General features: G+C 37.8%; 1 protein-coding gene across 1 annotated transcript; it reads left to right on the top strand.

The window, feature by feature from the left end:
* Positions 1-2,151: 2,151 nt before the first annotated feature.
* Positions 2,152-16,311, top strand: LOC131709366 (zinc finger protein 70-like). The gene is made up of 3 exons (XM_059011853.1): positions 2,152-2,775; positions 13,924-14,244; positions 15,080-16,311. Exons 1-3 carry the CDS (start codon positions 2,505-2,507, stop codon positions 15,997-15,999), a joined length of 1,512 nt encoding a protein of 503 aa, XP_058867836.1. The 5' UTR covers positions 2,152-2,504; the 3' UTR covers positions 16,000-16,311.
* The last annotated feature ends 4,250 nt before the right edge of the window (positions 16,312-20,561 follow it).

Genomic DNA, 20,561 nt, shown 5'->3' with positions numbered 1-20,561 from the left:
CACCTCCTCTCTGCTCTCCCTCAGTGTCTGAACGGATAAAACAACGCGCTCCTACCACACTACAACCCGGACCTTTCAAAATAATACAATATAACAGCGCTCTGTAGTTTATAAACACATTGTAGAGCTCCATGCAGACTCTCTCACCTCCTCTCTGCTCTCCCTCAGTGTCTGAACGGATAAAACAACGCGCTCCTACCACACTACAACCCGGACCTTTCAAAATAATACAATATAACAGCGCTCTGTAGTTTATAAACACATTGTAGAGCTCCATGCAGACTCTCTCACCTCCTCTCTGCTCTCCCTCAGTGTCTGAACGGATAAAACAACGCGCTCCTACCACACTACAACCCGGACCTTTCAAAATAATACAATATAACAGCGCTCTGTAGTTTATAAACACATTGTAGAGCTCCATGCAGACTCTCTCACCTCCTCTCTGCTCTCCCTCAGTGTCTGAACGGGTCTGTCTCCCACAGGACGAGGAATATACCAATCACAAAATACAAACCGATCAGCGCGGTTTAACAATTCATCTAATATGGACCGCAGAGGGAATCGTGATACAGGGGATCTTTTAATAAAAAATGAATATGACTTTCAATTTTAACATCGTAATCGAGCTGTCTGTAGCTCTATATTTTTCCCACTGAATACCATTTGAATTCAGGTAACCCCCTCCCCATGCCGGAGTTGGTATAGTCCTTTCTCTATCAGGCTGCAGCAGCGTCGATGCTGCGAGTTTCACGCAGATATATAATCTGTGTTTCGTGTAATTATATTGATATTTCCCGTCCTCTTCTTCCGAATGAGATGTTCAAACACTAACGCGATACCCCTGATAATGTTTTTTAGAAGTATATCAGGTTAGTTCAAGTTGAGCCCCGTTGTCACAAACAGATCCACAATGGCGCAGGCATGCTCGCAGTTTCATAGCTTTCTCTTCGCTAGTCTTGGAGGTTCAGGGCGTGTGAACTTGTTTTTGGTAAATACAGCACAGGGTCGCAGAAAGGTCATTCTTTACGAGTAAACTTCCAGGCAGTAACCTCTGCTATTTCTACCCCATGCTTTTATTTAGTTTCTCTTAAACTGTATTCTTGTGTCCTATTCTTTATCCAGGACAGTATTCCTCCCTGCTGTCCAGCGGCACAGATTTAGACTCTTCCTCAGACTGCGCTGCGAACTAAACCAGGCAACAGAGCCGCGTCCACAGCAGCAGAAGAGTCACCAGCAATGAGACACGCCAAGGAGTGCGCTGCTCTGTGAGACTCGAGGGGACGCGTTATCAAAGCGCTTCCTCCAGCCTTTAATTAACTGCTATTGATTTAAAAAAGGACAAGACATCATGTTAATGCTACAACATGGAAAACTAAACACACTGAGAGTGCTGAAGAGGGCTTGAAATACAGTGTATCACTCAGCTGTGTGGTTCTAGTTTTGTAAAATGAACAGGTGGTTTACCTCTTTAAAATAAGTAGGAGTTATTTAAAGACTGGCGTAAAAGCTTTGAAAAGATGTCCTGAGGTGTCTTATTGTGATTAAAAAGCGTCACATTCCACAAGAAAAACCTGAGAGGCGTTGGAAAACTAAAGCTCTTTGAATGAAATGCTTTTTATTATATGAATAACTACCCAGTGGAGTGACAGAGCAGGTTAATAAACTAAATGTATTGAATGAATAAAGAAATCAGATATTATTAATGTCTTAATATACACTCTTATCCAGGGCAATTTACAAGTGTTACAAGATATCACATTATTTTTACATACAATTCCCCATTTATACAGTTGGGTTTTTACTGGAGCAATCTAGGTAAAGCATATTGTTCATGAGTACAGCAGTGGTGTCCCCACCTGGGATTGAACCCATGACCCTCTGGTCAAGAATCCAGAGTCCTAACCACTACTCCACACTGCTGCCCAGATAATATGTCAGAGAAACTCATAAATCAGTTTAGCATTATTTTTTTTTTTTTACATGTTTAAACCTTTAGAATAAATATCTGAATATTTGAAAAGTATAATAACTGTGTGGAAAAAGAGTCAAATCATTTTAATTTGTATTACAAATCATTTATAAGATCATTAATGACATGTCTCGAAGGTGATTCACTCCCCCTGACTAGGTGGCAGTAGCACATGCAGTGAGGATTGGATCTGGTTGCCTGCTCGCTTCTTTGTCAGCCAGCGCTCGTCTCTTGTTTTGCGCCGCGGCTGCTCCTGCGCAGGACCTCTTGAGAAGCTGCGCGGCTCTGCAGACTTTTAAACCCGTGGATGCGTGACCTGGATCTGAATCTGGACACGTTTTCCGCAGAATGTGCTCAGACTTGGTACCGGGAATAGAAAGGGCTGCTGCTGCTTGCAAAGTCTGTGTGTGATGCATGTATTTGAATGGGAAGGCTACGATAAAAACAAATATATCTTACTAAATACAAACCGAAGGCGGTGTTTCTGAATACAAAGAGGATTCCGCTAGACCAGTCTCAAACTAAACCAGTGAAGATGGACGTCAGTGTCTCCGTGTCGTTGTTTCAAGACGAGCTCGCCTCCACCGTCGAGCTCGCAGTGAAAGCGGCTGCAGACAGCGTCGTGTGCGCGATTACTGAAGCTGTGAGCAGCAAATTCACTGAATTACAAGAGGACATGTCTGCAGTGAAGAGAGAGAATGAAAGTCTGAAGCTGAGATTGGAAATATCAGAGAGCGAGCTGAAAGCCGTGCGAGGGTGTATAAACGCTGCACATGCAGACATTAAACAGCCTTTCATATTTCAAGGTAAGATGGGTTTTATTGTGTGGTATTGCTCGGTCAATCCAACACCTCAAACCACCTTCTACTGGAAAGATCTTGGGTCGAATCTCTCTTCAGACACGTTTTAAAGTGTTTGATTATTATAAGCGCGGTTAATAGCACAGCTCTGTCCTAATATTGGTTATAAGGAGTCTAATTGAGGCATTGTGTTATTTTATAGATTATAAGAACGTAGTGCATCTAACCTAGTCTAATTCATATTTAAATAGGTATTCTAGAAACTACTATATTGGTAAGTCTTAACCAGTCTGTAATTAGAGAGTCTTACACGGTGTCCTTCTGGTAAAGTGTATAGAGTCCCGCTGAGACAGTCACAGACCATGCTGCAGAGCTTGAGAATGTAAATATCTCTGTGATGTATTTGTGAGGGTCTTTTAATAGAGCCTTTTATTAGACACAGTGTACAGACCCTGATTAACAGCAGTACTAGAAATAATAGCGCGCTCGCAATGCTTTTAACTTATTCACGCTCGCCCTGGCAAAATGTTTCTTGACATAATCAAGCATAAATAAGAGCCAGACACTTTATATTAACGATATTTTGTATTGTTATTATAAATAATACCGCTATATCCTGGGGCTGCACCACAGCATCGCCGCAATGTATTCAGTGCTGAGTGGGCTCCACAAATGGCGCCTGTAATTGAGTACCGAACTGCATCATGGGATTCTGTCCTGTCCTTCTTTATATAGTCCTAGCCCAATCCCAGACGTCCTGTGGAGGAGTAATCATTATATATATATATATATATATAATCAAAACACGTGCTGAATATCATTCTGCAACAAGTGAAAAAAATATGCAGCCCAACTACATAAAAAATGCTTGTGGAAACACGCTTTTATTGCATGGAGGTTTTACTGATCGTATTTACCAGTCTAGTTATGATGGAGCTGTATGGGAACAGTGAAAAAAAAACTTTAGTCGTCTGCTATCAGAAAATCTGTGGTGAAGCCCACTCTGACTGCGTCGCTGTAATGTCCCTCGTGGTGATGTCATAGTGCTGTTATGTGCAGTCGCTGTCATGTCCCTCGTGGTGATGTCGTAGTGCTGTTATGTGCAGTCCCTGTAATGTCCCTCGTGGTGATGTCGTAGTGCTGTTATGTGCAGTCCCTGTAATGTCCCTCGTGGTGATGTCGTAGTGCTGTTATGTGCAGTCCCTGTAATGTCCCTCGTGGTGATGTCGTAGTGCTGTTATGTGCAGTCCCTGTAATGTCCCTCGTGGTGATGTCGTAGTGCTGTTATGTGCAGTCGCTGTCATGTCCCTCGTGGTGATGTCGTAGTGCTGTTATGTGCAGTCCCTGTAATGTCCCTCGTGGTGATGTCGTAGTGCTGTTATGTGCAGTCCCTGTAATGTCCCTCGTGGTGATGTCGTAGTGCTGTTATGTGCAGTCGCTGTAATGTCCCTCGTGGTGATGTCGTAGTGCTGTTATGTGCAGTCGCTGTCATGTCCCTCGTGGTGATGTCGTAGTGCTGTTATGTGCAGTCCATGTAATGTCCCTCGTGGTGATGTCGTAGTGCTGTTATGTGCAGTCGCTGTCATGTCCCTCGTGGTGATGTCGTAGTGCTGTTATGTGCAGTCGCTGTGATGTCCCTCGTGGTGATGTCGTAGTGCTGTTATGTGCAGTCGCTGTAATGTCCCTCGTGGTGATGTCGTAGTGCTGTTATGTGCAGTCGCTGTCATGTCCCTCGTGGTGATGTCGTAGTGCTGTTATGTGCAGTCCCTGTAATGTCCCTCGTGGTGATGTCGTAGTGCTGTTATGTGCAGTCGCTGTAATGTCCCTCGTGGTGATGTCGTAGTGCTGTTATGTGCAGTCGCTGTCATGTCCCTCGTGGTGATGTCGTAGTGCTGTTATGTGCAGTCCATGTAATGTCCCTCGTGGTGATGTCGTAGTGCTGTTATGTGCAGTCCCTGTAATGTCCCTCGTGGTGATGTCGTAGTGCTGTTATGTGCAGTCGCTGTAATGTCCCTCGTGGTGATGTCGTAGTGCTGTTATGTGCAGTCCCTGTAATGTCCCTCGTGGTGATGTCGTAGTGCTGTTATGTGCAGTCGCTGTCATGTCCCTCGCGGTGATGTCGTAGTGCTGTTATGTGCAGTCGCTGTCATGTCCCTCGCGGTGATGTCGTAGTGCTGTTATGTGCAGTCGCTGTCATGTCCCTCGCGGTGATGTCGTAGTGCTGTTATGTGCAGTCGCTGTCATGTCCCTCGTGGTGATGTCGTAGTGCTGTTATGTGCAGTCGCTGTAATGTCCCTCGTGGTGATGTCGTAGTGCTGTTATGTGCAGTCGCTGTCATGTCCCTCGTGGTGATGTCGTAGTGCTGTTATGTGCAGTCGCTGTCATGTCCCTCGTGGTGATGTCGTAGTGCTGTTATGTGCAGTCGCTGTCATGTCCCTCGTGGTGATGTCGTAGTGCTGTTATGTGCAGTCGCTGTCATGTCCCTCGTGGTGATGTCGTAGTGCTGTTATGTGCAGTCGCTGTCATGTCCCTCGTGGTGATGTCGTAGTGCTGTTATGTGCAGGTGATGTCGGCGTGGTTTTAGACTCGCTTTTATTTCATGTAACTGTATATATTATACTATAACAGTGTGTATTAAGAATGGATAGTGGTGCAGTATATATTATACTATAACAGTGTGTATTATTAAGAATGGATAGTGGTGCAGTATATATTATACTATAACAGTGTGTATTATTAAGAATGGATAGTGGTGCAGTATATATTATACTATAACAGTGTGTATTATTAAGAATGGATAGTGGTGCAGTATATATTATACTATAACAGTGTGTATTAAGAATGGATAGTGGTGCAGTATATATTATACTATAACAGCGTGTATTATTAAGAATGGATAGTGGTGCAGTATATATTATACTATAACAGTGTGTATTAAGAATGGATAGTGGTGCAGTATATATTATACTATAACAGTGTGTATTAAGAATGGATAGTGCTGCAGTATATATTATACTATAACAGTGTGTATTATTAAGAATGGATAGTGGTGCAGTATATATTATACTATAACAGCGTGTATTATTAAGAATGGATAGTGGTGCAGTATATATTATACTATAACAGTGTGTATTATTAAGAATGGATAGTGCTGCAGTATATATTATACTATAACAGTGTGTATTATTAAGAATGGATAGTGGTGCAGTATATATTATACTATAACAGTGTGTATTAAGAATGGATAGTGGTGCAGTATATATTATACTATAACAGTGTGTATTATTAAGAATGGATAGTGGTGCAGTATATATTATACTATAACAGTGTGTATTAAGAATGGATAGTGGTGCAGTATATATTATACTATAACAGTGTGTATTATTAAGAATGGATAGTGGTGCAGTATATATTATACTATAACAGTGTGTATTAAGAATGGATAGTGGTGCAGTATATATTATACTATAACAGTGTGTATTATTAAGAATGGATAGTGGTGCAGTATATATTATACTATAACAGTGTGTATTATTAAGAATGGATAGTGGTGCAGTATATATTATACTATAACAGTGTGTATTATTAAGAATGGATAGCGGTGCAGTATATATTATACTATAACAGTGTGTATTATTAAGAATGGATAGCGGTGCAGTATATATTATACTATAACAGTGTGTATTATTAAGAATGGATAGTGCTGCAGTATATATTATACTATAACAGTGTGTATTATTAAGAATGGATAGTGGTGCAGTATATATTATACTATAACAGTGTGTATTATTAAGAATGGATAGTGGTGCAGTATATATTATACTATAACAGTGTGTATTAAGAATGGATAGTGGTGCAGTATATATTATACTATAACAGTGTGTATTATTAAGAATGGATAGCGGTGCAGTATATATTATACTATAACAGTGTGTATTATTAAGAATGGATAGTGGTGCAGTATATATTATACTATAACAGTGTGTATTATTAAGAATGGATAGTGGTGCAGTATATATTATACTATAACAGTGTGTATTAAGAATGGATAGTGGTGCAGTATATATTATACTATAACAGCGTGTATTATTAAGAATGGATAGTGGTGCAGTATATATTATACTATAACAGTGTGTATTATTAAGAATGGATAGTGGTGCAGTATATATTATACTATAACAGTGTGTATTATTAAGAATGGATAGTGGTGCAGTATATATTATACTATAACAGTGTGTATTATTAAGAATGGATAGTGGTGCAGTATATATTATACTATAACAGTGTGTATTATTAAGAATGGATAGTGGTGCAGTATATATTATACTATAACAGTGTGTATTATTAAGAATGGATAGTGGTGCAGTATATATTATACTATAACAGTGTGTATTATTAAGAATGGATAGTGGTGCAGTATATATTATACTATAACAGTGTGTATTATTAAGAATGGATAGTGGTGCAGTATATATTATACTATAACAGTGTGTATTATTAAGAATGGATAGTGGTGCAGTATATATTATACTATAACAGTGTGTATTATTAAGAATGGATAGTGGTGCAGTATATATTATACTATAACAGTGTGTATTATTAAGAATGGATAGTGGTGCAGTATATATTATACTATAACAGTGTGTATTATTAAGAATGGATAGTGGTGCAGTATATATTATACTATAACAGTGTGTATTATTAAGAATGGATAGTGGTGCAGTATATATTATACTATAACAGTGTGTATTATTAAGAATGGATAGTGGTGCAGTATATATTATACTATAACAGTGTGTATTATTAAGAATGGATAGTGGTGCAGTATATATTATACTATAACAGTGTGTATTATTAAGAATGGATAGTGGTGCAGTATATATTATACTATAACAGTGTGTATTATTAAGAATGGATAGTGGTGCAGTATATATTATACTATAACAGTGTGTATTATTAAGAATGGATAGTGGTGCAGTATATATTATACTATAACAGTGTGTATTATTAAGAATGGATAGTGGTGCAGTATATATTATACTATAACAGTGTGTATTATTAAGAATGGATAGTGGTGCAGTATATATTATACTATAACAGTGTGTATTAAGAATGGATAGTGGTGCAGTATATATTATACTATAACAGTGTGTATTATTAAGAATGGATAGTGGTGCAGTATATATTATACTATAACAGTGTGTATTATTAAGAATGGATAGTGGTGCAGTATATATTATACTATAACAGTGTGTATTATTAAGAATGGATAGCGGTGCAGTATATATTATACTATAACAGTGTGTATTATTAAGAATGGATAGTGGTGCAGTATATATTATACTATAACAGTGTGTATTATTAAGAATGGATAGTGCTGCAGTATATATTATACTATAACAGTGTGTATTATTAAGAATGGATAGTGGTGCAGTATATATTATACTATAACAGTGTGTATTAAGAATGGATAGTGGTGCAGTATATATTATACTATAACAGTGTGTATTATTAAGAATGGATAGTGGTGCAGTATATATTATACTATAACAGTGTGTATTAAGAATGGATAGTGGTGCAGTATATATTATACTATAACAGTGTGTATTAAGAATGGATAGTGGTGCAGTATATATTATACTATAACAGTGTGTATTATTAAGAATGGATAGTGGTGCAGTATATATTATACTATAACAGTGTGTATTAAGAATGGATAGTGGTGCAGTATATATTATACTATAACAGTGTGTATTATTAAGAATGGATAGTGGTGCAGTATATATTATACTATAACAGTGTGTATTAAGAATGGATAGTGGTGCAGTATATATTATACTATAACAGTGTGTATTAAGAATGGATAGTGGTGCAGTATATATTATACTATAACAGTGTGTATTATTAAGAATGGATAGTGGTGCAGTATATATTATACTATAACAGTGTGTATTATTAAGAATGGATAGTGGTGCAGTATATATTATACTATAACAGTGTGTATTAAGAATGGATAGTGGTGCAGTATATATTATACTATAACAGTGTGTATTATTAAGAATGGATAGTGGTGCAGTATATATTATACTATAACAGTGTGTATTATTAAGAATGGATAGTGGTGCAGTATATATTATACTATAACAGTGTGTATTATTAAGAATGGATAGTGGTGCAGTATATATTATACTATAACAGTGTGTATTATTAAGAATGGATAGTGGTGCAGTATATATTATACTATAACAGTGTGTATTAAGAATGGATAGTGGTGCAGTATATATTATACTATAACAGTGTGTATTAAGAATGGATAGTGGTGCAGTATATATTATACTATAACAGTGTGTATTATTAAGAATGGATAGTGGTGCAGTATATATTATACTATAACAGTGTGTATTATTAAGAATGGATAGTGGTGCAGTATATATTATACTATAACAGTGTGTATTAAGAATGGATAGTGGTGCAGTATATATTATACTATAACAGTGTGTATTATTAAGAATGGATAGTGCTGCAGTATATATTATACTATAACAGTGTGTACTATTAAGAATGGATAGTGGTGCAGTATATATTATACTATAACAGTGTGTATTATTAAGAATGGATAGTGGTGCAGTATATATTATCCTATAACAGTGTGTATTATTAAGAATGGATAGTGGTGCAGTATATATTATACTATAACAGTGTGTATTATTAAGAATGGATAGTGGTGCAGTATATATTATACTATAACAGTGTGTATTATTAAGAATGGATAGTGGTGCAGTATATATTATACTATAACAGTGTGTATTAAGAATGGATAGTGGTGCAGTATATATTATACTATAACAGTGTGTATTATTAAGAATGGATAGTGGTGCAGTATATATTATACTATAACAGTGTGTATTATTAAGAATGGATAGTGGTGCAGTATATATTATACTATAACAGTGTGTATTATTAAGAATGGATAGTGGTGCAGTATATATTATACTATAACAGTGTGTATTATTAAGAATGGATAGTGGTGCAGTATATATTATACTATAACAGTGTGTATTATTAAGAATGGATAGTGGTGCAGTATATATTATACTATAACAGTGTGTATTATTAAGAATGGATAGTGGTGCAGTATATATTATACTATAACAGTGTGTATTATTAAGAATGGATAGTGGTGCAGTATATATTATACTATAACAGTGTGTATTATTAAGAATGGATAGTGGTGCAGTATATATTATACTATAACAGTGTGTATTATTAAGAATGGATAGTGGTGCAGTATATATTATACTATAACAGTGTGTATTAAGAATGGATAGTGGTGCAGTATATATTATACTATAACAGTGTGTATTATTAAGAATGGATAGTGGTGCAGTATATATTATACTATAACAGTGTGTATTATTAAGAATGGATAGCGGTGCAGTATATATTATACTATAACAGTGTGTATTATTAAGAATGGATAGCGGTGCAGTATATATTATACTATAACAGTGTGTATTATTAAGAATGGATAGTGGTGCAGTATATATTATACTATAACAGTGTGTATTATTAAGAATGGATAGTGCTGCAGTATATATTATACTATAACAGTGTGTATTATTAAGAATGGATAGTGGTGCAGTATATATTATACTATAACAGTGTGTATTAAGAATGGATAGTGGTGCAGTATATATTATACTATAACAGTGTGTATTATTAAGAATGGATAGTGGTGCAGTATATATTATACTATAACAGTGTGTATTAAGAATGGATAGCGGTGCAGTATATATTATACTATAACAGTGTGTATTATTAAGAATGGATAGTGGTGCAGTATATATTATACTATAACAGTGTGTATTATTAAGAATGGATAGTGGTGCAGTATATATTATACTATAACAGTGTGTATTAAGAATGGATAGTGGTGCAGTATATATTATACTATAACAGTGTGTATTATTAAGAATGGATAGTGGTGCAGTATATATTATACTATAACAGTGTGTATTATTAAGAATGGATAGTGGTGCAGTATATATTATACTATAACAGTGTGTATTATTAAGAATGGATAGTGGTGCAGTATATATTATACTATAACAGTGTGTATTATTAAGAATGGATAGTGGTGCAGTATATATTATACTATAACAGTGTGTATTAAGAATGGATAGTGGTGCAGTATATATTATACTATAACAGTGTGTATTAAGAATGGATAGTGGTGCAGTATATATTATACTATAACAGTGTGTATTATTAAGAATGGATAGTGGTGCAGTATATATTATACTATAACAGTGTGTATTATTAAGAATGGATAGTGGTGCAGTATATATTATACTATAACAGTGTGTATTAAGAATGGATAGTGGTGCAGTATATATTATACTATAACAGTGTGTATTATTAAGAATGGATAGTGCTGCAGTATATATTATACTATAACAGTGTGTACTATTAAGAATGGATAGTGGTGCAGTATATATTATACTATAACAGTGTGTATTATTAAGAATGGATAGTGGTGCAGTATATATTATCCTATAACAGTGTGTATTATTAAGAATGGATAGTGGTGCAGTATATATTATACTATAACAGTGTGTATTATTAAGAATGGATAGTGGTGCAGTATATATTATACTATAACAGTGTGTATTATTAAGAATGGATAGTGGTGCAGTATATATTATACTATAACAGTGTGTATTAAGAATGGATAGTGGTGCAGTATATATTATACTATAACAGTGTGTATTATTAAGAATGGATAGTGGTGCAGTATATATTATACTATAACAGTGTGTATTATTAAGAATGGATAGTGGTGCAGTATATATTATACTATAACAGTGTGTACTATTAAGAATGGATAGTGGTGCAGTATATATTATACTATAACAGTGTGTATTAAGAATGGATAGTGGTGCAGTATATATTATACTATAACAGTGTGTATTATTAAGAATGGATAGTGGTGCAGTATATATTATACTATAACAGTGTGTATTATTAAGAATGGATAGTGGTGCAGTATATATTATACTATAACAGTGTGTATTATTAAGAATGGATAGCGGTGCAGTATATATTATACTATAACAGTGTGTATTATTAAGAATGGATAGTGGTGCAGTATATATTATACTATAACAGCGTGTATTATTAAGAATGGATAGTGGTGCAGTATATATTATACTATAACAGTGTGTATTATTAAGAATGGATAGTGGTGCAGTATATATTATACTATAACAGTGTGTATTAAGAATGGATAGTGGTGCAGTATATATTATACTATAACAGTGTGTATTATTAAGAATGGATAGTGGTGCAGTATATATTATACTATAACAGTGTGTATTATCAAGAATGGATAGTGGTGCAGTATATATTATACTATAACAGCGTGTATTATTAAGAATGGATAGCGGTGCAGTATATATTATACTATAACAGTGTGTATTAAGAATGGATAGTGGTGCAGTATATATTATACTATAACAGTGTGTATTAAGAATGGATAGTGGTGCAGTATATATTATACTATAACAGTGTGTATTATTAAGAATGGATAGCGGTGCAGTATATATTATACTATAACAGTGTGTATTAAGAATGGATAGTGGTGCAGTATATATTATACTATAACAGTGTGTATTATTAAGAATGGATAGTGGTGCAGTATATATTATACTATAACAGTGTGTATTATTAAGAATGGATAGCGGTGCAGTATATATTATACTATAACAGTGTGTATTATTAAGAATGGATAGCGGTGCAGTATATATTATACTATAACAGTGTGTATTATTAAGAATGGATAGCGGTGCAGTATATGTTGTACTATAACAGTGTGTTTTCTTTTATTAAAATCGATCATTTGCTCAAAACAGCGTGAAGCTGCAGTTTGTTTGTTAGAAAATTCTAATCATAAAATAAATAAATAAAGTACATTGTTCAGCTGATGGTAAACAGAATTAGGAAACGATTGCTCATATTGTTTCAAATCCAGACACTTACTAATACAGGGTATAACAGAATTAGGAAACGATCTCTCATATTGTTTAAAATCCAGACACTTACTAATACAGAGTATAACAGAATTAGGAAACGATCTCTCATATTGTTTAAAATCCAGACACTTACTAATACAGAGTATAACAGAATTAGGAAACGATCGCTCCTATTGTTTAAAATCCAGGCATTTACTAATACAGGATACTATTTAAGAGCAGAGGATGCATGCAATAGGGAGAGCCACACCAGTACAAATGTATTGTAATACTAGAAGGGATGTGATTGAATGTATATATACAGTTCACATGACGTTGCACAAGTAAGCTTCCAATATTGTTACTAATGATTATTACACAGGTGGAGTTTGTACAAAAAAACATACTGCTGCACTTTGAAGAGTCAGAATTGTGTAAATCACTTGTTTCCATGAAGCTGCTTTGAGAATAAGCAGCTCTCCTGCTGCAGCCCCTTGTCTGCTCATTGTATTTGACACATTGAATCTTGTATTCTGTGTTGACAGTTTCCATCCAAACCATGATCACAATACAGTATGAGTTCACAGAAAGACATTCCTCAGACACTTTGCTGACACTTGCCTCTGTTGTCCTCAGCTGTTGTGCGGTTTCCTGCTGCGAGGGACAATGTGTTTTAATTTGGGAGTTAAAAACAGGGTAAAGTAACTGTATTAATTAAAAATAAATAAATCAAATAAGGGAAATAGCTCTTCTTAGACCCGCTGGCATTATGTTGACTCGGAAATGTCTTCATCTAGACAATGTGGGGAAGCTATAAAAAAGACCAACAAGATGCTCTGATATATTGTGAAAAGTGTTGAATTTAAATCAAGGGAAGTAATGTTAAAACTTTACAATGCATTAGCAAGACCACATCTAGAATATTCTGTTCAGTTCTGGTCACCTCGTTACAAAAAGGATATTGCTGCTCTAGAAAGAGTGCAAAGAAGAGCAACCAGAATTATCCTGGGTTTAAAAGGCATGTCGTATGCAGACAGGCTCAAAGAATTGAATCTATTCAGTCATTCTGACAAGGGGCTGGCTTTGTAGAGGAGCCTAGCTAGTAAGTAAGAGTTGTAATTTTATACAATTTTGTTTCCCACAGATCCCATAGAGAGCCACGCTATCCCTGAATCTGAAGCACAGGAAGGACCAAAGATAGAAGCAGTTTACACACAAGAGGAGTCCTTTGAACAGGAGTGGTGTGCAAGTCTAATACAGGTTACAGAGCTGCCATGTGTTAAAGATGAAGACGTCCCTGAACAGGAATGTGTTCCTATTAAAGAGGAATTCATAGAACAGGAATGTGTCTCCATCGCAGAGGAACTTCCTACTGAAAATAATGTCTGTACACTTGAGGAGAACAACAAGCTGGGATCCAACCTGTGTGATGATTCTCCATCTGAATGTGATCTGGGATTTGGAGGTAATCCTACAAAACAAGCAGCATTGAGCTGCCTATTCATCCTGCAGAACCTGGTACTGAACACCAGCAGTGTGCTTGAGATTCATATTTTAACCAGGGGGAGATGCCCAACCACTATGTCAACAAGGACATCACTGTGCTTGCTCCTGAGGCACCTGCTAGCTGTGCAGCCACTGCCACGCCTCTTTAGAATGCTGTGAGATCAGCGCTGTCCAATCACGCTCCTGGAGTCTATTCCACTCCTCATTGAACAGGTTCACTTCTATAAAGTGCTGCTCCTGTGCCTGGATGGAGCTTTAATTGGTTCATTTAAACAACTCAGAACAGGGTTGGAACAAAGAGCAGGAGTGGAAGGGCCAGCTTTGGACACCCCTGTGTTAGATCTGTGCCTTTCCCCATTTCTGGTAGACTGTTTGCAGTTGTCCTGCTCCCACAGCTTTACAGAGCTGCAGGGATCACATGTCCCATCACTGGGTGATGTCACATCCAGTCAGGTTGCTTAGCGTCCCCAGAAGAAACATTTCAGTAGAGCATTTCTGTGGAGAGTATGCAGCAGCATCGCCACAATGAGAGTGAACCCGTATTGTATGACCCATCAGTCTTACTTTATTTCTTAGTTTATTCAAATACAATATCATGTTTAAAAGCTCATCTCACTACAACTATCCCAGGGACTGTAATGTTTGCTCTCAGCAGCACATTTCACTCTTGTGCGTCTCACAGTAAGCATTGCTGTGTTGTTATTGTCATGTTTATGACATGAAGCCCTGCAGAACAGTGCATGTGGAAAAATGCTGTACAATAACCTTTGTCTCTCTTCTCTTTCTTTCTTTAGCTTCTAAAGTAGATGATGGAGAACACGACTCCACTCCATCACCCCAGTGCAAAAACTCTTCTAGAGGCGAACCACAGAGCAAGAAACACAGAGAAACGACACCCCAAGAAGAGTATGTGAAGACATTGAGAACTCACTCAGTTACAATCCCTTCCTTACAAGACAGACACCCACTTACTGTGGAGAGTACAGAGACGCCACATTCTGCATGTTTTAACAATTCTGAAACCCAGGGCAGCTTGAAGACCTTGCCTCATTCTATTAAAGGTGGGAAGAGTTCCTGTCAATTAGACGTTCCTGAAACTCACAAGAGCAATCCCACAGGAGGGACTCCGTGTTCCTGGGCTGATTGTGGGAAGAGTTTCAATCATATATCACTGCTTAAAAGACACCAGCGCATTCACACAGGAGAGAAACCTTCCCACATACATTTCAGAGATAAGAGTTTCACACAGTTAGGAAATCTTCATTCACACCAGCACATTAACATAGGAGAGAAACCTTATCACTGTGATGTTTGTGGGAAGAGATTCAGTCACTTAGGATACCTTAAAAAACACAAAGCCATTCACACAGGAGAGAAACCTCATCACTGTGATGTTTGTGGGAAGAGATTTAGCCAGTCTGGAGACCTTAAAAGACACAAAGCCATTCACACAGGAGAGAAACCTTATCACTGTTCTGTTTGTGGGAAGAGATTCAGCCTGTTTGGAAACCTTAAAGGACACCATAAAATTCACACAGGAGAGAAACCTCATCACTGCCCTGAGTGTGGGAAGACATTCAGTCACATAGGAAACCTTAAAAAACACAAAGCCATTCACACAGGAGAGAAACCTCATCACTGTGATGTTTGTGGGAAGAGATTCAGCCAGTTAGGAGACCTTAAAAGACACCATAAAATTCACGCAGGTGTGTAATCCTCTCCCTGCACTTAGTGTGGAGAAGTGAAGTCAGTTGCAGGCTCTTGCAGGACTCGAGAACATTCTCAGAATTGCAGATGCTTGGGGACACCTAAACAACATGAGTGCATTTGACTAAATACAGAAATATCTACTGAAAACAAAAGAATAAACCTGCTTGATAAACAGGGTCCCCCCGAATCACAATGTGTTCAGATCAAAAGCTCACAGACTCAAATATGAACGAGTACGTCTTGTATTCATCGTCTTGTTGAGCATTCGGATTGTGTTACCTCACATTAGTAATATATTAAATAGATTGTTATTATGAATGCACGTTTCTCTTTCCTTTCTCATGCGTTGCTCAGCCTCTTGCAGTGGGTTCTGTGGAACCTTCCCCCGATACCACGGTGAATCTGCGGTACCTCAAGACACAGCACAGTGTACTGCAGCTATCATGCAGGCACCTTGCAGTGTAAAGCAGTACTGTTTCCAGCAGGGGGCACCAGAGAGCTTTTAGGAATGTAATGGGCTGCATAGCATTGCTTCTTAACGAGATGATTTCTGCTCAGGATGTGTTTAATACTGCCCTCTCACTCTCTTGGGTACTCTATTAACAAACACAGGTTCTGTGTTTTTTATATCAATTTGTTGATTGACAACGAGACTACTAAAGCAAATAAAATCTATATTAAAAATGTTTTAAATGTTGTTCAGTGTTTTATCAATCAAGGATTTCATTTTATAAATCCAGTAATAAATACCGTAGATGTTCTTGTTTCTGCATTTCTTATACCATGACTGGAGCAGCTTTTTAAACTGCTGTCTGCTCATACAAGCGATCCATGTGCAATCAGGCATATATTTTGTCATTAAGTATTCTATAGCTCTGTGGTTTATACAAATAGTTTTTACATGTTTAACTTGATGTTGCTTTGAAGCCCGTTTCAGTTCATCGCTTTCCTGTAAAATGTTCCCCGCGCTTACAAGTTTGTTATAACTTTTTATTATTTATGATTTTGGAAATGCACTCTCGTTAGATATTTTATGATCTGTCGTTTCAAGTCGTTATTATTTGTAGTGTTTTAGATTGCAAGGTTGTGAGATTTTAAACAGCAATCTCACACGCCTGCATGGAAGTTAGAATCAGGGATGGAGGATTTATAAACTGCAGAATCAGGAATGGAAGACAGAGCAGGCATTTTCAATACTTGGAAATGGGAATTTTAACAACAATGCCTCCATCTTTTGTTTGAAGTAGATTATGATTAGCTGCTCCACAGCTTAGTATGCAGCTCTGTACTGAATCCACAAGTTCATCGCAATTGACCCAGATGGTTGTCATTGCTGGCTTCATTAGGAGCACTAGGCACTGGGAAATGTAGTTCTGATGCCATTTTAAAATCCCAGAACTACATTCTCTTTAACAGATTTGCATAAGTGCTGTGCGCTACACCACTATCTGTGGAAGAGGCTGAAAGCAGAGCCACGCAATGCTGTTACAAAGCAATGCCAGCAGCATTCATCTGGAGAGCCTGCACAACCTCTGCCCCAGATTTACAGCCTAATAAAGTCAAGGATACCAAATCTGCTAACAGCACTGGAAGATGCTATTGATAGTGATGGTGTTGGAGTGGAGACACAAGAGGCTGTCCCTGGAACATCAGGTATCATTCACTACAAAATGAGTATTCAAATCAATTCAAAACTTGCCATTCTGATCGCTCCATCACTCTGCTCCTTCTCCCTAAACTACAGAATCTCATTCTGAAAAGAAATAGTTTTTAAAAGATATCTTCAACTTTCAGCTTTTATTTTTTTCTTTTAAGATGTGGGTCGCACCCCCTGTGCAGCTGTGTGATCTGATGCAGTATTTATAAATGCATCTAGACAATTCCTGCTGTACCTTTCTCTCCATATGAACTTGTCCCGGTATGACGGTATCGGCTCCTCTTCTGTGCCCTGTATTGTTTTAAATGGTTTCTTAACACAGGCCCTGTAGCTGTCCAGCCGTAAACTGCAAAGTCAGTTTGATAAGTGACCGGGTATTTGATAATGCAAACAGGGTCTCAGGTTGGGTCTGCATCAGTTTCCCAACAGCAGTAAAATAGTCTGTGTAACAATAAAGACGTGTTGTAAGTGTGATTTTTATTAGAGCTTCCTTTATTAAATGTTGTGTACGTTCTCAAGCCAGAGCTCGAGTCGGTTTTACTCTCAAAGTGATGTAATGATTGTTTAAAAATACACCAGTTTAAATGGAGCTCTCAGGTTCAGGAGCTGTGAACTTGCTTTAAAAAGGAATTCAGAAGGTTTTCAGATGTTGCTTCCAGGCAATCTGACCATTTGGAAACTAACCATATGTGACGAGGTCCTTTACAACTTTTAGCTTGGACCTCAACACCCAATGTAATACTGATGTTCTTAATCATGTGTCAGACAGACACACATCCATGCACACATACATACATACACACACACATACGCACACACACACATACACACACATACACACACACACATTCCATGCACACACATTCATGCACACACACACACACACACTCTTGGAATCCAGATTTCATCTGAGACATGAAGAGAAACACAAGCTAATAAAGAGAAAGTACAGTGTAGTATTAGTTATTAACCCTATAGGCTGATACAGAGTCCCAGCACCAAAAACAGTGTGCAAAACACACCTGACTGTGTTTAGTTATTTTTTTGTTATTTCTTTTTGATTTCATCAAACAAAACATAGCTAGAAACCAGAACTAAAGAATCACAGCTTGCACTGCTGCAGTTGAATCATGTAACACAGAGTTATTATTTTTAATGATATAACAGAGGATCCACTTTACTTCCCCTCCCCTCCCCTCCCCTCCCCTCCCCTATTTCGTGCCTGTGGTCATCCATTAATCTATATTATTTTCAAGACTCCTGAATGTTGATACAAAAAAAGATGAGGAAACAGTGACATATAGTGGAGAACATAAACCATACACCAGTCAGTGTCCTGTCAAATCACAGGTACAATAACAGGATTGTCTCCACACATTAGAATCAACCATCACAGACTAGCAGCTCTGCACACACTAGAATCAACCGTCACAGACTAGCAGCTCTGCACACACTAGAATCAACCATCACAGACTAGCAGCTCTGCACACACTAGAATCAACCATCACAGACTAGCAGCTCTGCACACACTAGAATCAACTATCAAAGACTAGCAGCTCTGCACACACTAGAATCAACCATCACAGACTAGCAGCTCTGCACACACTAGAATCATCCATCCCAGACTAGCAGCTCTGCACATACTAGAATCAACCATCACAGACTAGCAGCTCTGCACACACTAGAATCAACCATCACAGACTAGCAGCTCTGCACACACTAGAATCAACCATCACAGACTAGCAGCTCTGCACACACTAGAATCATCCATCCCAGACTAGCAGCTCTGCACACACTAGAATCGACCATCACAGACTAGCAGCTCTGCACACACTAGAATCAACCGTCACAGACTAGCAGCTCTGCACACACTAGAATCAACCATCACAGACTAGCAGCTCTGCACACACTAGAATCAACCATCACAGACTAGCAGCTCTGCACACACTAGAATCAACCATCACAGACTAGCAGCTCTGCACACACTAGAATCAACCGTCACAGACTAGCAGCTCTGCACACACTAGAATCAACCATCACAGACTAGCAGCTCTGCACACACTAGAATCCACCATCACAGACTAGCAGCTCTGCACACACTAGAATCAACCATCACAGACTAGCAGCTCTGCACACACTAGAATCATCCATCCCAGACTAGCAGCTCTGCACATACTAGAATCAACCATCACAGACTAGCAGCTCTGCACACACTAGAATCAACCATCACAGACTAGCAGCTCTGCACACACTAGAATCAACCATCACAGACTAGCAGCTCTGCACACACTAGAATCATCCATCCCAGACTAGCAGCTCTGCACACACTAGAATCGACCATCACAGACTAGCAGCTCTGCACACACTAGAATCAACCGTCACAGACTAGCAGCTCTGCACACACTAGAATCAACCATCACAGACTAGCAGCTCTGCACACACTAGAATCAACCATCACAGACTAGCAGCTCTGCACACACTAGAATCAACCGTCACACACTAGCAGCTCTGTACACACTAGAATCAACCATCACAGACTAGCAGCTCTGCACACACTAGAATCAACCGTCACAGACTAGCAGCTCTGCACACACTAGAATCAACCATCACAGACTAGCAGCTCTGCACACACTAGAATCAACCATCACAGACTAGCAGCTCTGCACACACTAGAATCAACCATCACAGACTAGCAGCTCTGCACACTCTAGAATCAACCATCAAAGACTAGCAGCTCTGCACACATTAGAATCAACCATCACAGACTAGCAGCTCTGCACACACTAGAACCAACCATCACAGACTAGCAGCTCTGCACACACTAGAATCAACCATCACAGACTAGCAGCTCTGCACGCTCCTATAACACTGCATGAGATCAAAGAACAGCCACATAAACTACAGCCAGG

This window comes from Acipenser ruthenus, chromosome 43 (genome assembly GCF_902713425.1).
Source record: "Acipenser ruthenus chromosome 43, fAciRut3.2 maternal haplotype, whole genome shotgun sequence".
In the NCBI taxonomy this organism is placed as follows: Eukaryota; Metazoa; Chordata; class Actinopteri; order Acipenseriformes; family Acipenseridae; genus Acipenser; species Acipenser ruthenus.
This window is presented reverse-complemented; position numbering and strand designations above follow the sequence as displayed.